The sequence below is a fragment of the Bubalus bubalis genome, chromosome X (genome assembly GCF_019923935.1).
Source record: "Bubalus bubalis isolate 160015118507 breed Murrah chromosome X, NDDB_SH_1, whole genome shotgun sequence".
In the NCBI taxonomy this organism is placed as follows: domain Eukaryota; kingdom Metazoa; phylum Chordata; class Mammalia; order Artiodactyla; family Bovidae; genus Bubalus; species Bubalus bubalis.
In genome coordinates this window covers 6,852,414-6,880,384 of record NC_059181.1, presented here as the reverse complement: position 1 = coordinate 6,880,384, position 27,971 = coordinate 6,852,414, and the positions used below count along the sequence as shown (strand labels likewise).

General features: G+C 50.5%; 1 protein-coding gene across 7 annotated transcripts in view; it reads right to left on the bottom strand.

Annotated features, from left to right (window-relative positions):
* Positions 1 to 1,818: 1,818 nt before the first annotated feature.
* Positions 1,819 to 27,971, bottom strand: part of SHROOM2 (shroom family member 2) — a 152,797-nt gene continuing 126,644 nt past the window's right edge. For 4 of the 7 annotated variants that reach the window (XM_025277276.3, XM_025277279.3, XM_025277281.3 and 1 more), the window contains 3 exons: positions 26,835 to 27,006; positions 18,655 to 18,927; positions 13,800 to 16,668 (listed from right to left, as the gene is read on the bottom strand). In XM_025277276.3, coding sequence (XP_025133061.2) covers positions 16,402 to 16,668; positions 18,655 to 18,927; positions 26,835 to 27,006 — 712 coding nt within the window. In that variant the 3' untranslated portion in view covers positions 13,800 to 16,401. The other 3 variants (XM_025277277.3, XM_044937497.2, XM_044937498.2) reach the window with 3 other exon arrangements.

The window sequence follows — 27,971 nt, the reverse complement described above, 5'->3', positions numbered from 1 at the left end:
TCAGTGTCTGACTCTGTGCGACCCCATAGACGGCAGCGCACCAGGCTCCCCCATCCCTGGGATTCTCCAGGCAAGAACACTGGAGTGGCTTGCCATTTCCTTCTCCAATGCATCAAAGTGAAAAGTGAAAGTGAAGTCGCTCAGTCGTGTCCGACTCTTCACGACCCCATGGACTGCAGCCTGCCAGGCTCCTCTGTCCATGGGATTTTCCAGGCAAGAGTACTGGAGTGCAGTGCCATTGCCTTGTCCAATCAAAGTCTACAAGCAATAAATGCTGGAGAGGGTGTGGAGAAAAGGGCACCCTCCTACACTGTTGGTGGGAATGCAAAATAGTACAGCCATTATGGAGAACAGTGTGGCGATTCCTTAAAAAACTGGAACTAGAACTGCCATATGACCCAGCAATCCCACTGCTGGGCATACACACTGAGGAAACCAGAACTGAAAGAGACCTGTACCCGAATGATGATCACAGCACTGTTTACAATAGCCAGGACATGGAAGCAACCTAGATGTCCATTAGCAGACGAATGGATAAGAAAGCAGTGGTACATATACACAGTGGAATAGTACTCAGCCATGAAAAAGAATACACTTGAATCCGTTCTAATGAGGTAGATGAAACTGGAGCCTATTATACAGAGTGAAATAGAAAGAAAAACACCAATACAGTATAGTAACACATATATATGGAATTTATAAAGATGGCAACGATAACAATGTATGCGAGACAGCAAAAGAGACACAGATGTACAGAAGAGTCTTTTGGACTCTGTGGGAGAAGGCCAGGGTGTGATGATCTGAGAGAATAGCATTGAAACATGTATATTATCATATGTGAAACAGATCGCCAGTTCAGGTTCAATGCATGAGACAGGGTGCTCAGGGCTGGTGCACTGGGAAGACCCAGAGGGATGGGATGGGGAGGGAGGTGGAAGGGGGGTTCAGGATGGGGCACACGTGTACACCTGTGGCAGATTCATGTCAAGTATGGCAAAAACCACTACAGCATTATAATTAGCCTCCGATTCAAATAAATAAATTTTAAAAAATAAACTAAATTCCTTTGCTAAAAAGGGCCTGATCAATGTTGGCTTTGTGACCTCCAAAAACACCATTATTTTCCTTCTTTCTTCCCTCCTTCCTCCCCCCTCTTTCTTTCCTTTTCTTTCTTATTATACAATTGTGAAAGTTTGCTTTCCATTTATAGTTATTACAGAGTACTGGCTCTATTCACCATGTTGTACAATACATCCTTGAGCTCATCTTACACCTAACACGGTGTGCCTCCCACTCCCCCACCTCTGTATTGCCCCTCCCTCTTCCCCTCCCCGCTGGTAACCAGCAGATTGATCTCTGTATCTGTGAGCCTCCATTTTTGTTACATTCTCTATTTTGTGGTGTTTTTAGATTCTATAAGTGATATCACACAGTATTTGTCTATCTCTGTCTGAGTTATTTTACTTAATAGTGTACCTTCCATGTTGCTGCAAATGTCAATATTCTATTCCTTTTATGGGACAACTTCCCTCTATGCCTTTTTAGCAAATGGCACTGCCACCGCACACGACACGGCTCCCCGGCTCAGTTTCCATCTCTGCACGCACGCAGAGAAACACCAAGTCCTCTTCCTCTTCTCCCATGGGAAGTGTATCTTTGAAGCTGAGTCTGGAACCAGTTCTTCCCCCCCTACTTTCTGGCAAACTGGACCTTCTGGTCCCATCTCCAACCCCACAGGACCCATCTCCCTCCCTCTTCACACATTTATCCTTGCCCTGCCCTCTCTGCCCCCACTCTCAGAGAACTCGGAGACAAACATAATTTCACATCAGGTTGATTTTATGTTCATTCTTAATGTATGCAGTTGGTATAATAGTCAACGTCTGTACTGTTGGCCAGTACTCAGCAGCAAGACCCCCGAAGATTTCTGAGGTCTCTAGCCATGCCTTGAAGTCACTGGCTGCCCACCGGTCCCACTGGAATGACAGGGGTCTCCACACTCTCTGGGACCTCCTCTGGTCCGTTCTGATTCAGCTCTTCATTCACCTTGGAACACTGGCTACAGAGCTTTGAGCCTCTGATTTTTCTAAGGTTCCTTGTGGTGGGCGGTTTCTGAGACGTTTTCTTGGTCAGCTTTGCCTGAAGGTGATTATTCACTCCCACACTGGCCCTGGCCACCTGGAGAAAACAAGAGAGGGGTAGAGAATGGCATTGGTTTGGGGAAGAGGGTGAAGGTGGCCGGGAACGACAGAATCAGGAGAAGGGGTGTGGGCAGAGAAGGGTTATGTGCCAGGCAAGGACAGGGGAGGGGGTCTTATGGGGTGGGGTCAATGGGCAAGAGGAGTTTGGGTGGGCTCAGCTCACCTTGACATTTGTTTTGGGCCTCAATTGAGAGGAGGTCTTCATCCCTTTGTCCCGGGTAACACGAGGCAGGTGTTTCCTAACTACTCTGGAGCCTTGGGGCTTCCCAGTCAGCTTAGTCATTTTGAGGCCTCCCAGTGGTCTGCTCCAGAGCCCCTGAGCACCCCTATATATACCCCTCCCTAGGGAGACACACCCTCATGCTTTATGAGGTCAGCAAGTCTCTTCCCCAGCCAATGGTGGCCCTGGGTGAGCCTTGACATCACAAAGCCCCATCCTGACACCTCTAGCGGAGGATGGGGAGCAATTCAGATGTTTTGGTGGGAGAAATGAGGCATTTGTAATTCCCCTAAAGAGGCCTCCAAACTCCCTGCCATCCTCATCTCTCTAAGTCAACTCCGATGGGTCACATGGCAGGGAGAGTGTGTCTCCTCCAAACCTTGTCTATTATATCTATTTATGACTGTAAAAGTCTGAGGGAATTAAAAAAAAAATCTGCAAAAGATACAGCTTAAGCAGCCCCAGGTAACCTAAGTTTATTTTCTTTGTTCCATAGTCTCAAAATAACTGACAATTAAGAATGAATTTCAAATAAAACCTGTTTTTCAAATTCAGCAAGATCCTTTGTGTTCAAATATAAGACGATTTTGTTCTTTTCAAGCTAAAAAAAGTTTGCACCTTGCAGTGAATACTTTGTTTCACTGATTGAGACGTAAATAAAAGCACATCGTGTGTCTTTACCTTGACAATTTCTGTGGTATCACTGTGTATTTAGAATCAACTGTTTGAATGTGGGGTGTGTATTAGTACCTTCCCTCGGGGACTGCAGGCTGTGCAGGAAGTGATCTCGAGGCCTTGCAAACCATGAAGGATGCTCTGTGGAAGGGAGCAGTGGTAACCATGGCAGCCTGTGTTGGTGACAATTGTTGAACAGGGTCTTCTCTTAATGAACTCCCTCATAGAAGACAATGAATTTTTAAAGAGAAGTACTAAGACTGTGGCCGTATGAATTTATATATATATTTATATATGTATACATATACACACATATGTGTATGTGTTTGGATATATACACACACACACACACATGCGTGTGTGCATTTGTATATATGTACACTGAAACTTTGTACCTTGTGAATAATATGTAAAATATTAAAACCTGACATATATGACAACAAGCTTTTCAAACTTAAACCAACAGAATTTGGTTTTGCAGAGGAAAAGTATTTAATTACTGACATTATTTTAGAATACTGGAGTATGGAGATGGTAATCAAAACAGAAGCAGTGTTTACTTGGTTTTATTCTTGTAATAAAAGTCTTCGTGGGCAATGCTCCCCAGTATTGCCTGCACGGGATGTGGGCTACTCCCCCTGCCCCACCTGTGGGAGCCCACTGCCGCATTCTAAATTCCTTTGCCCCGAAGAAGACATACAGATGGCTAACAAACACATGAAAAGATGCTGAACATCACACATTATCAGAGAAATGCAAATCAAAACCACAATGAGGTACCATCTCACGCCGGTCAGGATGGCTGCTATCCAAACATCTACAAGCAATAAATGCTGGAGAGGGTGTGGAGAAAAGGGCACCCTCTTACACTGTTGGTGGGAATGCAAACTAGTACAGCCACTATGGAGCACAGTGTGGAGATTCCTTAAAAAACTGGCACTAGAACTGCCATATGAGCCAGCAAGCCCACTGCTGGGCATACACACCGAATAAACCAGAATTGAAAGAGACATGTGGACCCGAATGATCGTCACAGCACTGTTTACAATAGCCAGGACATGGACGCAACCTAGATGTCCATCAGCAGACAAATGGACAAGAAAGCAGTGGGACATATACACAATGGAATATTAATCAGCCATGAAAGAGAATACACTTGAATCAGTTCTAATGAGGTGGATGAAACTGGAGCCTATTATACAGAGTGAAATAAAGCAGAAAGAAAAACGCCCATACAGTATATTAATGCATATATATGGAATTTAGAAAGATGGTAATGATGACCCTATATGTGAGACAGTAAAAGAGACATAGATATAAGTAACAGATTTTTGGAGTGTGTGGGAGAAGCTGGGCGTGGGATGATTAGAGAGAATAGCACTGAAACAGTTATATTACCATATGTGAAATAGATCACCAGTCCAGGTTTGATGCATGAGACAGGGTGCTCAGGGCCGGTGCACTGGGATGACCCTGAGGAATGGGATGAGGAGGGAGGTGGGAGGGGGGTTCAGGATGGGGAACACGTGTACACCCATGGCTGATTCATGTCAATGTATGGCAACAACCACTAAAATATTGTAAAGTAATTAACCTCCAATTAAATAAAAAATTGAAAAAAAAAAAAACTATAGAGTAGAGGTTAGACTCTCCAAAACACAATATTAAAAATACAAAACAAAATCAGTCACAAAAGTTAAATATATATATATATGAAATTTGCTTTAAAAAGTAGAGCCTTTTTCTGCAATGTAATAGAACGTTATAAAAATGAAAATTAAATAAAGTAATAACTTAAAAAATTAAAAAGTTGATAATAGTAAAACTATATCTAGGAATTTTTCTGGAGCTGTTGTGGGCAGTGTGGGATCAGTTCAGTTTCATATAATTCCTTGTTCCAGCTGGTACTTCTTCTCAAGATCTATCAGCCCCTTCCAAAACTTAGTCAATGTTAACTACAGGGTTTTAATCTGTTGCACCTCTCACCTCTAGAGTGGTTCCCTCTTCTTTATTTTGACTTCCTCTGTTTGCAAGTCTCTTCAGTGTCTAATTTCAACTCTGACATACGGGGGCAAAGGTGGTCACTTATTTAGGCTCACTTGTTCAGCTGTGTTGTGGGGAGGGAGGAACACTGCAAACAAATATCCCTGACTGATTTTGAAGCTGAAACTCCAATCCCTTGGCCACCTGATGCGAAGAGCTGACTCACTGGAAAAGACCCTGATGCTGGGAAAGATTGAAAGCAGGAGGAGAAGGGGACGACAGAGGATGAGGTGGTTGGATGGCATCACCGACTCAATGGACACGGGTTTGGGTAGACTCTGGGAGTTGGTGATGGACAGGGAGGCCTGGCGTGCTGCGGTCCATGGGGTTGCAAAGAGTCGGTCACAACTGAGCGACTGAACTGAGGAGGGTGGCTAGTTCAAAGGGCAGCTCCTCCCTATGGGCAGATGTCCCCCACTTACACACTCTGCTCTCTGCTCCTGGGCTCCTCACTCTGAGCACAGAACAGCTTTTGGCCCCACTGTGAGTTAGTCTGGCCTGTAAGGCCAAGGCTCTCTCCTTGGACTTGTGCAGTCACCGCATTCTGTTTCCACTGTACACACCTCCAGCATTCTCAGTTGCTAGGTCACAGACACCATGGCGGCATTTCTGTTGCTGATGGTGGCATTCCCTCTTCACCTGGTCTCCTCTTTGTCTCCCAGCCCTATGCCAGAGGGGAGTACATTTCCTCCAAAGACCCTAACAGTTCAATTTTAAGATCTGTGTGACTGCTTCAGGTATGTCCCCTCATCCCTTTCTCTTGTCCCCCAGACATGGTACCTAACCCATCTCACTTGGAGTTAATGGCATTTTTTCTTAAAGCGATGGCAACCTATACATGGAGGTGTTAGCAGCAGTGGTGCCCACATCGGGGAGACTGAGTTGAGACAGACCAACGACAAGAAACACATTAGGAAACATACTTTTAGTTCATGGGAAACACCCCCTTCCTGTTGAGACTTGGATCACAGATGGTCCATGGGAGTATGCGGTACAGACTAGATAAGGTAGCTGCTAAGATAGGGGAGAGCTTCAGATGAGACTTCTGTAAGAAATGAGACATCATGTCAATGAGCCATGACTCATTGTAGTGAGGACTGCATTTCACATACAAGTCTAAATGCCACTGGAATCCTCTGTGTACAACTTTTCTGTAACAAATTTATCGCAAGGAAATTTCAAACATGTCAGTGAAACACACATACCCAATGAGCTTTATGACTGAACTTACAATCGGGACAAATAGGGAGAAGAAAACCCAGGCAGAGAATATGTACAGTAAACCATTTTATAAACTTACAATGGGATATAACACAATTCCACATTATGAAGAATAAAGAAGAAAAATCCTCCTAGTACTGCTAAATAAAAAGCTGATTGATTTGGGAGAATGGCATTAAAACATGTATAATATCATATAAGAAACGAATCGCCAGTCCAGGTTCGATGCAGGATACAGGAAGCTTGGGGCTGGTGCACTGGGATGACCCAGAGGGATGGTATGAGGAGGGAGGTGGGAGGGGGGTTCAGGATTGGGAACACATGTACACCCGTGGTGGATGCATGTTGATGTATGGCAAAACCAATACAATATTGTAAAGTAAAAAAAAAAAAAAATGCTGGAGAGGATGTGGAGAAAAGGGTATCCTCCAACCCTGTTGGTGGAAATGTAAATTTGTGCAGCCACTATGGAGAACAGTAAAGAGGTTTCTCAAAAAACTAAATACAGAATTACTATATGATCTAGCATCTCACTCCTGGGAACATACCCAGACAAAACTGTAATTCAAAAACGTACATACACCCCTATGTTCCCAGCAGCACTACACACAAGAGCCAAGACATGGAAACAACCTAAAGTCCAGCGAGAGGTGAATGGACAAAGATGACATAATGCCTATTTAATGGAATACCACCCAGCCACAAAGAAAAGAATGAAACAATGCACCAGTGTGGATGGACCTAGAGATTATCATGGGCTTCCCAGGTGGCTCAGTGGTAAAGAATCCTGCCTGCAATGCAGGAGACCCAGGTTTGATCCCTGGGTTGAGAAGATCCCCTGGAGAAAGGACTGGCTACTTACTCCAGGATTCTTGCCTGGGAAAGCCCATGGACAGAGAAGCCCAGTGGGCTACAGGGCATGGGACTGCAAAAGAGTCGGACATGACTCAGTGACTACGCAACAACAAAGAGACTATCATACTAAGTGGAATAAGTCAGACAGAAAAAGACAAATACCATACGCTATCACTTATATGTGGAAGCCAGGTCAGTTCAGTCGCTAGTTGTGTCTGACTCTTTGCGACCCGATGGACCGCAGCATGCTAGGCTTCCCTGTCCATCACCAACTCCCAGAGTTTGATCAAACTAATGTTCATTGAGTCGGTGATGCCATCCAACCATCTCATCCTCTGTCATGCCCTTCTCCTCCTGCCTTGATCTCCTTCCAATCCAAGGGACTCTCAAGAGTCTTCTCCAACACCATACTTCAAAAGCATCAATTCTTTGGTGCTCAGCTTTCTTTACAGTCCAACTCTCACATTCATACAGGACTACTGGAAAAACTACAGCTTTGACTAGATGGACCTGTGTCGGCAACATAACGTCTCTACTGTTTAATATGCTGTCTAGGTTGATGATAGCTTTTCTTCCAAGGAACAAGCGTCTTTTAATTTCATGGCTGCAGTCACCATCTGCAGTGATTTTGGAGCCCAAGAAAATAAAGTTTCTCACTGTTTCCATTGTTTCCCCAACTATTTGCTATGAAGTGATGGGACCGGATGCCATGATCTTAGTTTTTTGAATGTTGAATTTTAAGCCAGCTTTTTCCCTCTCCTCTTTCACTTCCATCAAGACGCTTAGTTCCTCTTTGCTTTCTCCAGTAAGGGTGGTGTCATCTGCATATCTGGGGTAGAAGCCAGAATATGGCACAAATGATCATACCTGTAAAACAAAGAAAAGCCTCACAGAACAGACTTGTGTTTGCCAAGGGGGAGAGTGGAAGGATGGACTGTGTGTAGTGGTGTGGTAGATACAAACTACTACATTTAGAATAAACAACAAGGTCCTACTGCAGAATGCATGGAGCTATATTCAGTATCCTGTGACAAAGTGTAAAAGGCTATAAAACAAGAATGTCTTTGTGTGAATCACTGAGTCAGTTTTCTGTACAGCAGAGAAGGGCACCACATTTTAAAGCAACTAAAACTTCAACTTAAAAAAAAAAAGACAAAAATATGTAGTTAAGAATCTTGTTTCTTAAAAAAAAAAAAAAAAACACACAAAACACAAAATGGAGAGATGTGAGGGGAGGGATGGGATACGCCAGCACCTTCCCTGACCTGGCATGGTACATGCCGAGAGCCTTGGCATCCTGTCCTGTACAGGGAAGGAAGGACTTGGGCAAAGAAACAGGAGAAGGGAGTACCTGTGAAGGGCAAAAAGGAACCTCAGCTCACTTGAGTAGATCCTGGTGCTGCTCCCAGGGCAGCTGGCAAACCACAGGGAGAGAGCTCTGAGGAGAGGCCTTAAGGGATACGGGGTGGTCCCCCGGAGAAACCGTGGTCTGTGGCTGGCCTGTCAGTCCTGGCAGATGGTTCTTCATCCAGATGAGAAGGCGGGCGAGTATGCATGCACGCGGAGCTCCAGTATTGCTGTAAAGCTGTCAGCTAATGCCATCCACACACACTCATCACTCTCTGTACACGTGTGTGTTTCCCGTATCTTCTATCATGCCGGAAGAAAAAAAAAAAACCTGGATCCGAATGTACACACAAATCACATGTCCAGATCAGGGTCTCATACGGAGACGTCACAGGACCACCCTTCACACCCCCAGGGGCCTGGAGGCCCTTGTATCCAACACTCCAAAGAGTCCCGCAATGGCCACCCGGAGTTGCAATTTCCCTGGAACGGTGCCTCTCGAGACATGCGGGCGTTCTGATCGGCATTCAGTGTTTAATCACGGGGGCGGGGCGGTGCTGTGGCAGTCCAAGGGCACATGTGTTCGGGAAAACCCAGAGCATAAGGTTAAAATCTGGTGCCTCGGTGCAGGCTTGCTGGGAAGCAAACCGCGCTCAGAGCGCAGGGCGTTTGCACGCCAGCTCGAGCGCATCACTGCCTTCCACGCGGAACCATGCTCCCCACATGCTGCCCGACATGCGGGGGTTTTTGAAACGGTGAAATGCCGGCCTCCCTTCCCAGGCTGCCACCCCTGCCACCCCCCACCCCCGGAGTCAGAGCTCTACCTCTTTCTTGCCTCAAGGCCGAGGGTAGTACCCCCAGGTGTGCCTGAGGGCAAACCTGGACATGCACATCCCCTGCGACACTTCCCCCCCCTCCCCCCGTCCCCCAGCACAGAACTGGGATGGTGAAGGAACTGCACCTCTGCCGCCGAGGGGCCAGCAATCCTGTGTTCCTTTTCCCCAGCACTGAAGTCTGCCTTCTGAGCACCCAGGGCATGGCATTGGCGGCCTAGTGCACACGCCCTGCCTCTCCAAACCTGGCTGTGCACACCCCTCCCCCGGCCCCCATGGGCTCGCTGCCCACGCTCACTCCTCCTGTCAACATCCGCTACCCACCTGGACAAGCACAGATAAGCACCCTCCCCAGCACTTACTGACGGTTTAAATCAAGAGTCTTCTGAAAACCCAAGAGGTCCAAGGGCCCCAGCTCCGCGCTGGCCTTCCTGTTAAGCAGAACTATTCCAAACTCAGCTTTAAAGCTCCCCTCACACACGGGAACAAAGTGCTCAAGTGAGAAGGCACAGAAGGAAATCCTCCTTTGAAATTGTGGAAAGCAACCAGTTGAGCACCTTTTCCATCGGAAAAAACTGTTAGCTTCTGGGAAAAAAAGAGAGAGTAGCAAATAGCACATCTCCACACATTCTTGCAGGGGACCTCAGTTCGATTCCTGGGTTGGGAAGTTCCCCTGGAGAAGGGATAGGCTACCCACTCCAGTGGTCGCGGGGCTTCCCTGGTGGCTCAGATGGTAAAGAATCCACCAGCAATGTGGGAGACCTGGGTTCGATTCCCTGGGTTGGGAAAATCTCCTGGAGGAGGGCATGGCAACCCATTCTAGTATTCTTGCCTGGGAAACCCCATGGACAGAGGAGCCTGGTGGTCTACAGTCCACGGGGTGGAAAAGAGTCCGACACAACTGAGCGACTAAATTCAACAAGAAGAGCACATTCTTCACCCAAGATTAACCAAGTGGAAATGACACCAGTCACCATAGCATGACGCTGGGAATCAAGAAATTCACCTTGACCACCACTAATTATTAAAGAAATGCAAATCAACAGTGTAGTGAGGTATCGCCCATACTGGTTAGAGTGGCCATCCTTAAAAATGTACAAACAATGCTGGAGAAGGTGTGGAGAAAAGGGAACCCTCCTACATGGTTAGTAGGAATGTAAATTGGTGCACCCATTATGAAGAAGAGTATGAAGGTTCCTTAAAAAACTGAAAGTACAGCTACCATATGATCCAGCAATCCCATCCTTGGACGTATATCCAGACAACACTAATTCAAAAAGATACATACATTCCCATGTTCATAGCACTATTCACAATAGCCAAGCCATGGAATCAAACAAAATGTCCAGCAGCAGATGAATGGATAAAGAAGATGTGGTACATATATACAGAGAAATTATTACTCAACCATAAGTAAAAAAAAAACCCAAAAAATGCCATCTGTATGGATGGGTCTGATCATACTAAGTCAGCAAAAAGCAAGGCAGCAGCAGAAAGACAAATACCATATGATATCACTTAGATGTGGAATCAAAAATACAACAGAAATCAACATACGTATGAAAGAAAACAGACTCAGAGATCAGACTTGTGGTTCCCAAGGGGGAGGGGAGGGAAAGATTGGGAGTTTGGAATTAGCAACCATTTATTTAGAGTCGGACATGACTTGAGGGACTGAACTAAACTGAACTCACAAACATATATATACGTAGGATGGATAAACAAGATGGCCCTACTATGTAGCACAGGGAGCTATACTCAGTATCTTGTAATAAACCATAATGGAAAAGAATATGAAAAAAAAAAGTATGCGTTTATATATATGAGTCATTTTGTTGTACAGAAGAAATTAACACAACATTGTAAATCAAGTGTATTTCAGTAAAAATAAAAAGAACTTCGCGTTGACCACACGGTGATCTACACACCTTATTCAGACTTCTCCCACCCCCAGGCTGGGTTCTCTTCCCGCCTCGGCCTGGGGTTGTGGTGCAGGTTCTGCATTGTCGCTGTGGTCAGGCGTCTTCATTCCCTCCAGTTTTGAGCTGCCCCTCCGGTGGGCTTTCATCGCCTCAGCACCTTTTAAGGGAACTGGTCAGCTTTATTTTTTTTTAATAAAAAGCCTCTCCCCCACTTTGGGTTTGTCTGATGCATTTTGGAGAGGACACCTCCGAAGAGAGACAGTGTCCCCCGTCAGCACGTCCTGTGGACAGTGTCCGGCCTTGTTCCCAGGGCCGTGGACTGTTGTGCGTGGAGGGCCCCTGCCCACGGGGTCCGGGCCTGCTTGCATGATGCCGTCAGGTAGGCCTCACGCTTGAGTTTCTTAAGCGGGTATAAACTAGAAACAGGCTGACCTTGAGCTGAAAGGGGCAGGCCTCCCCCTGCATGACCCTTCCAAGATGGGGGGTAAGACACGGGGCCTCCAGTGATGTTCCTCTGCCCTAGGCTTTGCTGAGATGAGAAAGGAGGGTTCATTGCCAGCCAAAAAAAAAAGTAAAGAATTTATGTAGCATTTGTGTACTTCTTGAAGTCCCTAAGTTCGTGACACTTTGCCTTCCTCTGCACCTCACTTCCTAGGTTTCACGGAGGGGGAGGGCACCGGAGTCGTCACAGGCATTTTGGGGATCTGGTGGAGGAGGCGAATGACACGGGTTGGGGTGTCGTGGGATGTGTTACCTGGCTCAGTGTGACTCAGTGCACAGCCTATATGTGTACACGCAACGTGCGAGGTTCTCCTCTTTTGATGGGAAATGCAGAAAACATTCCCCTCTCCCCCGCCTCCGGAATGCCTGGGCTTGCAGGCTGTTGGTGGCCCTGCGGTGGTCAAGCCAACAGGTGTGAGGATGCAGACAGCATCCCCCATGCCCCCGTGCCTGAGACTGATTCAGCGTGCCCAAGGTGGCTCGCCCTGAAGAAACAGAAGTCTGAGCATCTCAGTCCACGGGTCGTGGAGCATGAGGACTACTGGCTCCCACAGCCACACCCCCACCACCCCAGCCTACAACTGCACCTCCACCGCCCTCATGGACAAATCCCTCCATCCTTTCACAACTCACGAGACAAGCGGAAGTGGCCCTGTAGAAGCCAATAATAATAATAATAATGTATGTAGCACTTGTGTACTTATTAAAGTCCCTAAGTTTGTGACAATGTTTTTTTTCCCTTATCCCAAATAAAAATTCACCTCCTATGTTTGAGTAGTTCTTACTAAGAACACTCTCTCAGGCTTCCCTGGTGGCTCAGTGGTAAAGAATCCACCGATACAGGAAAGAGTTTGATTCCTGATCTGGGAAGATGCCACCTGCCGCAGAGCAACTAAGCCCACGTGCCACAACTACTGAGGCCCACATGCAAGAAGCCTGCACACCACATCCAGACAAAACCCCGAGCAGCGAGCAAGACCCAGAGCAGCCAAAATTCAACAAGCAAAATTATTCAAAAAAAAAGGAAGACTGCCTCTCTCTCAACTGATTGACCTCCGGGTCCCACCAACCTGCTTCAAAAACAGAAGCATTTGGCCGCTGCCGACAGGGAGCAGCTGCCATCTGTCCTCTGGTGGTTCCAACAGGGGCGTCCGGGTGCAGAGAACGCTTTTCCTCCAGACCCAGGCTGCAGTGACGGCACCAGAGGTGTGAACACCTCCCTCCATGTGGCACTCCTCTGACCCAGCGCAGGTTCCAAGCACATTGACATTATCAGCTCACTTGCTCTCCCAAGGGCTGGGAAGGAGGAAGCTGAGGGGTGCAGAGGCCAGCGACTGCTCACAGCCATACGATCTTCAAGTGACAGAGGTGGCTTGGCTCCAGGAACTTGGCTTCAGGTCCTGGACCACAGGGTGCTACTCTGTATCAGCACCCAGCGTGGGAGATGACGGGGCTCCATCAATGGCCCCAGTGCTTCACAGCTCCCTGCAGTCACCGGGTGGAGCACACGCCACACCTTCTGGATTCCGGGTTGGGCTGTGGGATTTGCGGCAGCAATGGAAGGCTAGCAGGTGTGCCATAACCACACCCGGGGCAAGCACCGATGTGACTGGGCTTGTTCTCCGGTCATGTGCCATGGACGTGCCCGGGCCAAAGGCCTGGTCCTGGGAGGCAGATGACAGGCGCGCGGAGCAGAATGATCTACCAATTCCTCCTCTAAAGGAGTTACTTCTCCCTGCACCCTGCTGCGATTTTATAGCGGTTGTTACACAGCATGGCTGTGGCAACAGCTGACTGATACAACCAGTGTCCCTGATGTTTTTCCCCGGCTGCAGACCGACTGGCCTGAACTCAACAGGCAGAAACAGTCAAACACCTGCATACACAGATTCAACCCCACGATTTATCAGTGGCTGAAGGATCTGACATACGGGAAGGACGTTCCAATTTTTAAAAAGATGCAAGACAAAGACACACTCCATTCACTGAAAGACACCATTTATTGTATTAAGGTCAAGCAGGATGATCTGTTGAGAGGTAAGTGTTAAGTGTTGAGCATGAAATTGGTACACATCTTCCATGGTGGGCGGCATGATCAAAGTCTCCGGCAAGGTCCCTGACTGCAACCTCGAGATACAGAGAGCACTTCTCAGCTGAGCAATGACCCGGGGTGAGCCATCAGCCACCACCCAGGAATGCCACGGGAGAAACGTTAGCACCAGATTGTTTGCATATGCTGTAATATAGCTATACACAAAGTTGTGCACACTGACTCACTGCAATCTCTATGTCCCCACCACCAGACATTTATGAGGCAGATAGGGAAACAGACAGGACCGTTGTGATTCTATGGGCTTCGTTTAAAGGACACCAGTGCCCTGTGTATTGCTATGTAGAAGACAACGTTCTCAAAAGACACTGAAAACCTGGCTACAGGCAAAAACTCTATTTTCACATTTTACAGACGTATCATCAAAATGATCACAATACTGTATGACAAGGGCAAGAATCACAGATGAAAGCTTTGTGAAAATCAAAACACACTGACATCACTGTGGTTATCTCCCCAAGGGAGGAAGGTGGCAGTGGCGGGGGTGGGGGAGGGGGTCCATGGACGGCCAGCTTTGTTTCTGTCATGACCCATTTTCACAGCAAGTGACCATAGCGTGTGAGGAGGACGATGACACTTCACTGGCAGAAGAGGGGCTTTTCAAATCAGGAACAGCTTAATTTAAGAAGAATAAAAAGTGCAGAAAAAGGCCTTTTTCTTTGGTGTGGGTGGGCTGCCAAGGAATGTTTACTGCCAGCATCACTGAAGCCTGCCAGGTCGGTTCTCCCCAGGGCTGCAGAGGTATCACCGTGGCCAGTCCAGCTTGTCCTTCTGGCTCCGTGTGGAGTAGTGTCCTTTAATAAGACATTGTGTCCTTCTGTCTTTGGGAAGGTGCCGGCCACTGGTGACAAAGGGCTATCTCCCTACCTGTCGGAAAACTCCTTTCACAGGCATAAGAGGAAACAAGGAGTAACGTGATCTGATCTCTATCACCCCAACATGAAGTTATCTTGGGGCTTCTCCCGCCATTATGCAGGATCTCACCCAACTGGGACGGAACACAGATGATCAGGTTAAAAATCAGACCGTGAGAACCAAGCCACGAGGGGCTGAACACCCTATCGTGCCTACTGACATGCATATAGCCTCTTTGGTGAAGTGTCTATTTAAGTCTCTGGCTCATGTTTTAACTGGGGTGTCTGTTTTCATACTGTTAACTTGGAAAGTTGTTTATATGTTCTGGATGCAAATGCAGCACATGGGATCTGCAAGTTATCTTCTCCTAGTCATGACTCGGGCACTGGAAAACAACAGCTCGACAGTGTTTTCTTTAGTGAACAGACTCTGGACCACCTTGCAATATCAAATGATAAAACGGGGAACAGACAGTGGTCAACTCTGTGGCAGATAAAGACCAGGTCTGGGAGTTTTGTGGTCCACTAGGGCTTCTGGAAAGCCAGAACCATGGGTTCTTAGAGGAAATGTGGCCTTGACACTGCCATAACTAATCCAGAGAAGCAACAAGACAGGAGCTGCCAATTATAATCCACAATCATATACACACAGAAATACAATCAGGGCACAAAGAAATGTTCTGGGGGCGGGGCAGGGGGGGAGGGGCGGAGGGGAAAGTAAATGAGGAAAATATCTCAGGGGCCTTAAGAAAAAAAAAAAAACCTTGCAAGCACATACCCTCCGGACACACTTTCAGCCAGGTAATCTCACTTTGCAGAAATACCATTTGCACGCGGGTGTCATCCCAGAAAAACCAAAGCCGGTATGTGCCTTCTGCGTGCGCCTTTCTTAAAGCATGCACACTGTGCAAGTGGCGATTTCACCATGAGTGAGCCTAGCGTGCTGAAAGCTCCTCATTTCACAGCTGGTCTTTAAACCACATGGACAACTATCCTCCTTTCTAACACATTAATAAATAATGCTCATCCTCATTATTTTGCTGGGTCAGGGGTCATCCTTACAGGACAGACACAACCAACGGCGCAACACTTCCAGCGCTTCCCGTGATCCACAGGACAGCTCGTGCACCAGGCGAACCGCCCCCACCCTCAACCCACATGCACCTTCTTAGAGACGCACTCGTTTATTCCCGCACGGAGGACGCGGTTCAGTGCCCGCACGCACTGCCGGTATAGGCCACGTGGTGACCCTGTTGCGCAGGCGCGCATGGCGCACCCGAGCCCCCGCGCCACGTGGGGACGCTTCCGGGCCACCATGGAGAAGGGGCGGGGGGAGCCGCTCTGCTCAGCATTCCAAAAGGGAACCTAAGAATTAAAGAACTCATCCCAAACACACACATGGAAGTTATTGCTTTGCTGACCGCCACCTGGCTGTGAGAGGACACCCCCCCACCCCCCGACCCCCATCGACAGGACGTAAATACAGGCTGCGGTTTTCAGCTGCATTCGCAGGACCAGAGCTGATGACTCCGCCAACCCCATCTGCATCCTCCTCCTCCTCCTCCTCCTCCTCCTCCTCCTCCAGGGAGGGCCGGGTGGGGTGGGGGGTGGGTGCACCCTCATTTGCCTCTTTCCGGCTGCAGGCTGTCCAACAGGCACTTCAGCTGCTCCTCACCCAGGTGTATTTTGTCTTCCAGCTCGCGCTGTTCGATGATGAGCGCCGACTTCATCTTGACGAAGTGCTCGTAGTCCGCCAGGCTCTCGGGGCCCAGGTAGCTGGCCAGGATGTCGAAGACGATGCCTTCCCGGCGGTCCAGGTTCTCCTTCAGCTCCCTGGCGTCCTCGTGCTGCTGGATCAGGACACGCTGCTTCTCGAGCAGGGATTGCTGGACAGACACAAGACACACAAGCCTGCTGGGGATCCAGCGGGGCGGGGAGGCTGGCCAGAGCCTCCCACCGCCTGCGCAGCGAGGCGCCCGGATACACCCCCGGCCCCACAAGGCGCCCAGATACACCGCCCCACGAGGTGCCGGGATACACCCCTGCATGAGGCACCCGGATATACCCCAGCACGAGGCGCCCAGATACACCCCCACACGAGGCACCGGGATACACTCTCGCAGGAGGCACCCAGATATACCCCTGCAGGAGGCACCCAGATACATCCCCCGCCCCCTCGCCACGAGGTTCCTAGATATACCCGGAGGAACATGAGAGCCATTCGCGCCCGGAAAAGTCCAAAACTGGGAGATGTGCGCAGGCAGCGAAGGACTCGCAGGGTGGGGGGGACCTGCGTGCGCCCAAGGCGTTTCCCTGACAACACAGCAGATGGGAGCAAAGTGGGTCAAAGCAGTGCATTTAAAGAGATCTCCCAGGGCAGGATTGCTAAACCTTTATGGCACCAGGAGAGGCGGACGGTGAGGAGGACAAGGGGCTGGAAAACGAGACACAGAGGCAGAGGCTGGGGTGGGTGGGCCGTGTAGCTGCCCTGGCTCCTTACTCTGGGGTACACAGACGCCCCCACTCCTAGATCGGGGTGCACACCTACAGTCCCTGGGCTCGCGTACGTAACCTGCTGTGAAAACAAGGCAGGGAGTGAGGAATGGTATTAAACCGTCTCCACGTGGCGGCTGATGCACTTCAGGGAACGCCCCGTCCTCCGTCCCAGTTTCCGACGCCAGCCGAGTCTCCCGTTCCTCCGCCACCTGGTGACCCGAATGGCCTCCCCCAGCCCTGTCGGAGCATCACGGGGGTGGAGGGGTCCCAAGGAGAGGCCAGAGGCACAGGGCTGCTGCTTGGTGGGCGTGGTGGTGTGGGTGTGGGGGCCCAGTAAAAACAGAAACTGCTTCCCTGGTCCGGAGCCTGGGAAGTATCCGTGGCCTGCACCACCTTTCAGGGCCACCTGCCCCCTGCTAAAGGACACCCTGACCTGCCAGTATGAGTGACAGTAGGATTAACTGCAATTCATTAATTCCAACCAAAAGACAAAGAGACCTCAGTTGATTCTCCAAACAGGGCTACAGAGATCAGTTGGCATCCCTGGAGACTAAAAGCTCCTGATTGGAGGGAGGACATCCTGTGTCCACGTCTGGCCCACGTGTCCCGCTTTCTATCTGGAAAGACAGGGGGAGCCTCCCACAGCCGGACGCTGCCTCTTTGCCCTCCTTAGCGCCTGTCATCGACAGTTTCCCCCAAGGCTGTTCACAGTGGAGGCCGGGCCCCTACAATGAACTTGGAGGCGGCTGTGGACCACCGCTGCCTCCGGTTCTACGAAGGTGAAGCTCATCAAGCATGCTCAGCGTGGACCTAATGTGCAGACCCCGAGGGATACAGTGAAGGTTCAGGGCCCAGGAAGTCCACAGGCACAGTCCCCGGTGGGGGACTCCTTCAGTGTCCCCAATGCTAACTAATAAGCCTGTCGATGGCATCACCGACTCATGGACATGAGTCTGAATGTATAAAATAATGCTAGCATGTTCTGGCCACCTGATGCAAAGAACTGACTCACTGGAAAAGACCCTGATGCTGGGCAAGATTGAAGGCCGGAGGAGAAGGGGACAACAGAGGATGAGATGGTTGGATGGCATCACTGACTCGATGGACGTGAGTTTGAGTAAAACTCAGGGAGACGGTGATGGACAGGGAGGCCTGGCGTGCTGCGGTCCATGGGATCCCAAAGAGTCAGACCCACCAGGTAACTGAACAACGCGGGGAATCTCGGGGCGACCCCCCACTACGAGAAGGAAGAGAGCCAGAGAGAAGAAGACCTTCTGCGACCAGCTGGACAGCTGGCCCAGCGAGGCTTCCAGGCGTTCACTCCGCACCCTGCGGGCCCTACCCCCCATCCATCCATCCCGCCTCGGGGGGAGTACCCGATCGCCCGGAGGCGTGCTGTCGTCCAGGTTGTTGAGGGCGTTCTCCACTCGGGCCAGGCGGCCGGACAGCGACAGCAGGAGGTTCACCACCTTGTCGAGGTCCCCGATGAACATGCGGAACTTGTCAAACTCGTTGGGCTTGCACACGGCCTTGACCAGGGCCTCCACCTCGTCGCCCAGCGCGCTGTTGGCCTGCACGTCCTCCAGCAGGCTCTCCCGCGCCTCCCGCAGTACCTGCAGCTTGCGGCCAAGGCTCTCAATGAGCTCCTGCTGTGGGTACAGCGTGCGGGACTCAGTCACGGCCCTGCTGACCTGGGCGCCCCCCTGCACCCGCCCGCACCTCCTGGCCTGCGGGCCCGTCAGCAGCTTGTTGCGCATGAACAAATGTCAAGCCAGCATCGAAAAAATCTGCAAGCAATAAATGCTGGAGAGGCTGTGGAGAAAAGCGAAACCCTCTTGCATTGTTTGAAACTGAAAGTTGCTCAGCTGTGTCTGACTCTTTGGGACCCCACGGCCTATGCAGTCGATGGGATTCTCCAGGCCAGAACACTGGAGTGGGTAGCCTTTCCCTGCTCCAGGGGATCTTCCCAACCCAGGGATCAAATTCAGGTCTCCTGCCTCGTGGGCGGATTTTTTATCAGCTGAGCCACGAGGGAAGCTCCCTTGCACTGTTAGTGGGACTGTAAATTGGTACAGCAATTATGGACAACAATATGGAGATTTCTTAAAAAAAAAAAAAAAAAAAAAAAAACTAAGACTAAAACAACCATAGGATCTAGCAAATCCCAGTACTGGACATTTACCCTGGACGAAAGCGTGACTGAAAAAGACACACGTTCCACACTGTTCACTGCAGCACTATTTACAACAGCTGCCACATGGGTCACAGAAGGCGATGGCAGCCCACTCCAGTACTCTTGCCTGGAAAATCCATGGACGGAGGAGCCTGGTGGGCTGCAGTCCACGGGGTCGCTAAGAGTCGGACACGACTGAGCGACTTCACTTTCACTTTTCACTTTCCTGCATTGGAGAAGGAAATGGCAACCCACTCCAGTATTCTTTCCTGGAGAATCCCAGGGACAGAGGAGCCTAATGGGCTGCTGTCTATGGGGTCGCACAGAGTCTGACACGACTGAATCGACTTAGCAGCAGCAGCAGCACATGGGTGGAGAAGGAAATGGCAACCCACTGCAGTGGTCTTGCCTGGAGAATCCTGTGGACAGAGAAGCCTGGTAGGCTGCCGTCTACGGGGTCGCACAGAGTCGGACATGACTAAAGCGACTTGGCACGCACACATGCATTGGAAAAGGAAATAGCAACCCACTCCAGTGTTCTTGCCTGGAGAATCCCAGAGAAAGAGGAGCCTGGTGGGCTGCCGGCTATGGGGTCGCACAGCGTTGGACACGACTGAAGCGACTTAGCACCAGCAGCACAAGGAAGCAACCTAGACGTCCATCAGCAGATGGATGGATAAAGAAGCCGTGGTACATATGCACAGTGGAATATCACTCAGCCACGAAAACGAACACCGCTGAGTCAGTTCTAATGAGGTGGATGAACCTGGAGCCTATTATACTAAGTGACATAAATCAGAAAAAACAAATATCATATATTAACACATATATATGGAATCTAGAAAGATGATACTGATGAACCTATTTGCTGGGCAGCAGTAGAGATGCAGACACACAGAGAACAGATAGGCAAGGGGAAGGATGGTGGGACTAATGGAGAAAGTAGTGTGGAAACACACACATTACAATATGGAAAAAGCCAGAAGGAATCTGCGGGATGACACAGGGAGTTCAACACTGCCATCCTACTCCTTTTTTCCCCCCACAAATGCCCATCATGGGTCCCTGATGGGCCTCCAACCCTCCTTGTCCACACATCCCAGCCACTGGTCCCTGACCTCCTCCTCTCCCAGCATCTCTCCTCGTCCTGTCTGCACTGCTCCCTGACTTCAAGTCCCTGAGCACATCTCCCAGCCCCCTTCCCCTTTGTTTACGCAGCTGCATCTGGTAGTCGATGACCTTACATGCAAGCCTCCTCCTCCCTGTTCACACAGCTTCCAGCACTGGTCCACCGCCTTGATGTGCAGTCCTCTTCCTCCTTGTCAACACAGCTCCAGACACAACCCACGCCCCCCGATTTCATCTCCAGTCATTCCTCCCTTTCCACTGACGTTCAGCCACAAGTCCCTGCCCTCCTCTGCAACCCTGTCCCATTCGTGTCCACACAGATCCAACCACTGATCCCTGAATAGTCCACCCCGATAATCCTTTTCTGTGTTCACGCAGCTCCAGCCTCATCCCTCACTGCCTGTAAGCCTGTGTGCATGCTCAGTCACGTCCAATGCATTGCCGTCGAATAATGGGCTGTAGCCCGCCAGGCTCCTCCGTCCACAGGGTTTCCCCAGCCAGAATACTGGAGCGGGTCACCACTTCCTACTCAAGGGGATCTTCTAGACCCGGGAATCGAACCTGCGCCTCCTGTACTGGTAGGCGGATTCTTTACCACTGAGCAGCCTGGGAACCCCACCCCCTACGCCCCCACCCCGCCCCACTAGGTCTTTGTCTACACAGCTAAACTAGCGGTCTCTGACCTCAACTACTATCCTCCTCCTCCTTGTCCACACAGTCCCAGGCACTGGGGCCTGCCTTAATGTACAACAAGCCTTCCCATACTGCTCACATAGGTCGGGCTGCCTGTCCCCGACTTTATCTCAAAACCTCCTCCTACTTGTAACGCCCTGTTGCAGCCACCGGTGGCTGACTTTATCTTCGAGCCTCCTCTTCCTCGGACAGAGAGTTTTCACCAAGGGTCGGCGAGTTCTCTTCCAGTCCTCTGCCCCTGGTCTGCACAGCTCCAACCATGAATCCTTGACCTTATCTGCTATCCTCCTGATCCTTGTCCACACAGCCCCCTACCGACTTCATCTACAAACCTCCCCATCCTCCTTCACGCAGATCCGGCCGCCTTTCCCTGACTTTATCTGCAGCCTTCCTTCCACTTGAACACACTGCTCCAGCCACCGGAACCTGACTTTATCTGCGCTCCTCCTTGTACAGAGAGTTCTAGCCATGGGTCCCTGTCCTCCCATACAATCGTCTTCCTCCTGGTACAGAGAGCCCTAGCCACTTGGTCTTTGACTTTGCTTTCTGATCCTTCCACCTCGTGTTCCCAAAGCTCCAGCCGCTGGTCCCCGATCTCTTCTCCAGATGTCCTCCTCCTTGTCCACACAGCTCCAGCATCAGGTCACCGAACTCATCTCCAGTCCTCTCCTTCCGAGTCAGCACAGCTCGAGGAACTGGTCCCCGAACCCCCATCCATTCCTGCTCGTTTTCACACAGCTGCACCCACACGTCCCTGGCCACTCACAAATCCCCCCTCCTCCTTGTCCACACACAAGGCCAGGAACGGGTCCCTGACCTCCTCTCTCATCAGTCTTCCTCTTTTCCACACAGTTCCATCTTGAAGTCACTGACCTAAACTGCAAACATCCTCACCCTTCAGCTCAGTTGCTCAGTCATGTCCGCCTCTTCGGGACCCCATGGGCTGCAGCACGCCAGGCCTCCCTGTCCATCACCAACTCCCGGAGCTTGTGCAAACTCATGTCCATTGAGTTGGTGATGCCATCCAACCATCTCATCCTCTGTCGTCCCCTTCTCCTCCTGCCCTCAATCTTTCCCAACATCAGGGTATTTTGTAATGAGTCAGTTCTTAGCATCATGTGGCCAAAGTATTGGAGTTTCAGCTTCAGCATCAGTCCTTCCAATGAATAGTCAGGACTGATCTCCTTTAGGATGGACTGGTTGGATCCCCTTGCAGTCCAAGGGACCCTCAAGAGTCTTCTCCAACACCACAGTTCAAAAGCATCCATTCTTTGGTGCTCAGCTTTCTTCACAGTCCAGCTCTCAAATCCATACACAACTCCTTTTTTCTACACAGTGCCATTCCTTTCGTCTACACAGCACTGTCTAGCATTGCCATTCCTTTTTGTCTATGTGGCTGTGTAAGTGAACTGATTCAACTGACCTGAACTGCAGTCCTCTTCATCTTTGTCCTCACAATCCCAGCCACTGGTACCTGACCTCATCTCCAAAATGCCACATTCTTGTTCACACAGCTCTGGCCTTATTTCCCAGACTTTATACCCAGTCCTTCCCTCTTGTGCTGGGCTTCCCTGCTGGCTCAGTGGGTAAAAAATCTGCCTGCAATGCTGGAGACCCAGGTTCAATCCCTGGGTCAGGAAAATCTACTGGGGAAGGACGTGGCAACCCACTCCAGTTTTCTTGCCCTGGAGAATCCCATGGACAGAGGAGCCAGGCTGGCTACAGTCCTTGGGGTCACAAAGAGTCAGACATGACTGTGTGACTAACTTCCCCCCCTTTTTCTTCCCCCTCTTCACACAGCTTCCGTGGCCAGTGCCTGACCTACTCTCCAATCTTCCTCCTGCTTGTCCACACAGCTCCAGCCACTGATCCCCTAACTGCGCTCTGTGACTACTCCTTGTGTTTGCACAGCTGCATCTATAGGTCCCTGGCCACCTGTCAATCAACCTCCTCCTTGAACACAAAGCTCCCATCAAGGGTCCCTCACCTTATCTCTCATGGGCATCCCTTTTCCCCCACATCGCCATCTAGTGGTCAAAGGCACGAAGTGCAGCTGTCCTCATCTTTGCCCACAGCGGTCCAGCCACCAGTCCTTGCCTTGACTACGAATCATTTCCTCCCCGAACACTGAGCCCCAACCATGTTTCATGGCCTCCTCTGCGAGCCTCCTGTGCCGAATCCACACAGCTCCAACTCACTGGTTCCTGACCTCATCTACCATCCTCTTCCTCCTCTGCAAAGAGAGCCAGGCACAAGTCGCTGACCTTGTCTCAAATTTTCCATCACCCTAGTCTACATACCTCTGACCTCTCCAATCTATTCTTGGTGGTGGTGGTTTAGTCGCTAAGTCATGTCCGACTCTTGCAATTCCATGGACAGAGGAGCCTGGCAGGCTACAGTCCATGGGGATTCTCCAGGCAAGAATACGGGAGTGGGTTGCCATTTCCTTCTCCGGGGGATCTTCCCAACCCAGGAATCGAACCCGGGTCTCCTGCATTGTAGGCGGATTCTTTACCAACTGAGCTACATGAGAAGCCCATAATCTATTCTTACTCCATCTCTAATAACTCAAAGCCACTGGTCCTGGCCCTCCTTCCCATTTTATCAAACCCTGTCCATACAGCTCCAGCCAATGGTTCCTGACCTTCTGGTATTCACAAAAGCGGCACCCAGAGGTCCCTGGCGACCTCACAGACCCACTGCCCTGTGCACTTAACTCCATGCGTTGTCTCTGACCTTGTCTCCCACAACACGTTGTCTCTTCCACACAGGTCCTTGTAGTGGTCGCTGATCTAACTGCAGTTCTGCTCATCCTCGTCCACACAGCTCCAGCCACCAGTCCCTGACTTTGTCACCAGAGGTCCTCCTACCTGTACAGACATCTCTGGCCACCTGTCCTTGACTTCCTCTACAATGCTGCCCCAAGTCCACGCCACTCCAGTGACCGGTCCCTGACCTCATCTGCAAGCCTCTTTCTCCGTGTCCACAAAGATACAGCCACGAGTCCCTGACCTTCTCTCCAGTCTCCGTCCTCTTCTCCACATACCTCCCCAGACAAGTCCTTCAATCTTTCCTATGCCTTCTCAACACAGGCCAAGCCACTGGTGCCTGACCTCCTCTCTAGCTCTCCTCCTTCTTGTCCACACTTCGGCCACAAGTCAATGATCTCCTCTCCAATCCCTCTCTTCCTTGTCCGCAGCTCCAGCCACTGGTCCCTCATTCCCCTTTCTCTCTGTCTACACAGCTTCATCTAGTGGTCACTGACCTGAACTGCCAAAGAATGGATGCTTTTGAACTGTGGTGTTGGAGAAGACTCTTAAGTGTCCCTTGTACTGCAAGGAGGCCCAACCAGTCCATTCTGAAGGAGATCAACCTTGGGATTTCTTTGGAAGGAATGATGCTAAAGCTGAAACTCCAGTACTTTGGCCACCTCATGCGAAGAGTTGACTCATTGGAAAAGACTCTGATGCTGGGAGGGATTGGGGGCAGGAGAAGGGGACGACAGAGGATGAGATGACTGGATGGCATCACCAACTCGATGGACATGGGTTTGGGTGAACTCTGGGAGTTGGTGATGGACAGGGAGGCCTGGCGTGCTGCAATTCATGGGGTTGCAAAGAGTTGGACACGACTGAGCGACTGAACTGAACTGGCCTCGTTTTTGCTGACTTCATCTCCAGTCTTTCTACTCCTTGCACACCCAGGTCCAGCCACTTTGTCCCAACTTTATCTCCAACCCGCCTCACCCTTCTTCACACAGCAGCAGCCACTGGTCCCCCTTGACTATTGATTGCAAATCCTTCCACCTGCTTGTCGAAACATCTCCAGACACAAGTCCCTGACCTCCTCTGCGGTCCTCCTCCTCCTTGTCCACAAGGCCCCAGCCACTGGTCTGGCCACATCTCCAATCATCCTTGTTCACACAGCTCCAGCAACTCACTTTATGTCTCATTCCCCTTTGTCTACACAGCTCCATCTAGTGGTCACCGACCTGAACTGCAATCCTCCTCATTCTTGATCACAGGGCTCTGGCACCCTGTCCCTGACAGTTGTCTACAATCCTCTTCCTCCTCGTACAGAGAGCTCCAGCCACCAGTCCTCAACTTCCTTTCCAATCCTCCAGCTCCGTGTCCACACGGCTCCAGCCAACTGGTCTCTGACTTCCTCTCCAAACCTCTGCATCCCTGTTCACATGGGCCCAGCCACTTGTCTTACGACGTTATGGCCAATCGTCCCTCCTCATCTACACAGCTGAGGCTCAAGCAGCCTGACCATCTCTCCAGTCTTGTTCTTTATCCACACGTCTCCAGTCACTAGTTCCTGACGTCCTCTCCAATCATCATCTTCCTCCCTGTCCACACAGCTGCAGCCACAGGTCCCAGACTGTTATCTCCAATTCGCCCCTCAAATCTCCATGGAGCTCCCGCCACAAGGCCCTGACCTCCTGTTCCATCCTCCCTCCTTCTTGTGCACACAGCTTCAGCCACTGCTCCCTGACCTCACCTCCCATCCCCCTTCCTCCTGGTCCACCCTCTGGCTCCCTGACCTGCATCTACAACCGCCCCTCCTTCTTTCCACAGTGTTCCAGCCAGTGGTCTCTGCTGCCTTCCCAACATGTCACATATCTCCTACCCCAGGGCCTTTGTACGTGGTGGCCCCACCCCCCGCCCCCAACCCAGTCCCTGACAGAACCGGACACTCCCTCGTGTCCCTCCAGATTTTTCTGCATCATGACCTCATCAGAGCCTTCTCTACAATCACACTCCTTTTATCTCTGTACGCCTTCACTGTTTTCCTTTTCTGACCGATTATATGTGTGCAAACGTATTCTGTAAAGAGCCACAGTGAATATTTTAGACTTCAGAGGCCACACAGCCACTACTGAACATCGCTTCCAGTATCGTAAACGTAATGCAATATGTAAAGGCCATATATAATACAATATGTAGAGGCCGTATGTAAATGAATGAATTGACTGTCTTTAAATAAAACTTTATTGACAACAGCAGGTTGGGGGGCTGGGTGTGGCCCATGGGCCCTGTATCGTGTGTTTGTTTTTGTGCTGCGAAAACACAGTGCCTTCAGGGAAGGAATGACTATTTGCGTGTTGCTGCTGTATCCCCAAGGGCCTGGTTAGTTTCTGGAGTTGAACAAGGGCTGCTTTTTGGTTAACACAGCCCTTTACGACCTGCTGTTGAATTTATCACCTGATCACAGGAATTTGAAATTGGTACTCAGAGACGGTATGGACCCTGCTGAAGGTGATATAGTTAAGCCCCTTGGGTTTCAACTGGGATAGAAGAGACAATATTATCAGTTGAGCTTAAAATGAAAGAGACTGGTGGCCACCAATTCTCTTGACACTGGATCTTATGACAGAGCGACAGCATGGAGGTAGATAGGACAGAAGCCTCTTCCACAAAAGGCTTCACACGCAGGGCCAGATGTCAGCATCGCGCCCAGCACCAATGGTGCATGGTGCAGGGCCAGGCTGGGGGTGGGCCCCAGGGCCACCACCTGCCTCCCACCAGCACCTTCTCATCCGGATTTCGGCCTCCCTACCTTTTTGACTGACAGGTCGTGGTCCAAGTCACTGCCCGAGTCCTCCTCTGGCTCCTGCTGCTCCTGCAGGTCCTTCATCTTTATCAGCAGCTCCGCCTTGGGGGCTGACGTGCTGTAGTAGGCGGAGTTGGTGGCCAAGGGTGCGGCTGCCAGCACGCTGCTCTCCTCCCTCCTAGGGAACAAAACGGCAGAACGTCCACATTAGCTCCAATCATGTGCCCACAGACGCACCTGAAACCTGGGCTGGAACCTGCGAACCATGGGGCTGATGAAAGGACACGAGCCAGAAGAGAGGAGACAGCGGAAGCAGGGACAGAGTGGGCTTCGCTGGTGGCTAAGACTCTGCCTTCCAACGCAGGGGACAAGAGTTTGATCCCTTAGTCGGGAAGTAAAGACCCCACATGCTATGGGGTATGCCAAAAAAAATCAATCAACCAAGCAAACGAAAGTGTGGAAAGGGCAGGTGCTGAGGCCAGAACTACAAAGTTGCTCAGTTGTGTCAGACTCTTAGCAACCCCACGGACTGTAGCCCCCCAGGCTCCTCTGTCCATGGGATTTTCCAGGCCAGAATACTGGAGTGGGATGCCATTTCCTTCTCCAGGGGATCTTCCCAACCCAGGGATCGAACCTGGGTCTCACACATTGCAGGCAGATGCTTTACAGTCTGAGCTACCAGGGAAGCCACCGAGAACTAGAACCCCCTGCCAATGGTACCCAAAGCCCCACCTGCAGGGGAGGAGGGCACAGATCATTTTCTCAGGGAGCCTGAGGTCTATGGGGAGCTGTCTGTTGCCACTCTAAGTGTGGCCACAGGCCCCAAGTTGACTGGGCATCCTTCCACCAGCAGCCACATTTGTGGCCTCTGAGCCCCTGTCTGCTACACGACGTTCGTGCTCCTGCCTACTATCAATGAGCGATGCTCACCGAGACCACGTGCACCAACAGGACAGATGTAAGCAGGTGTACTTCTGTGGGCAGGTGACTGAATACAAGATGCTAGAGAGGGTCCTTTACAGAACGAAACACATGAAACTCTTAGTCACTCAGTCGCATCCTACTCTTGGCGACCCCCGGGGAGTGTAGCCCACCAGGCTCCTCTGTGTGATGCTCCAGGTCAGAATACTGGAGTGGGTGGCC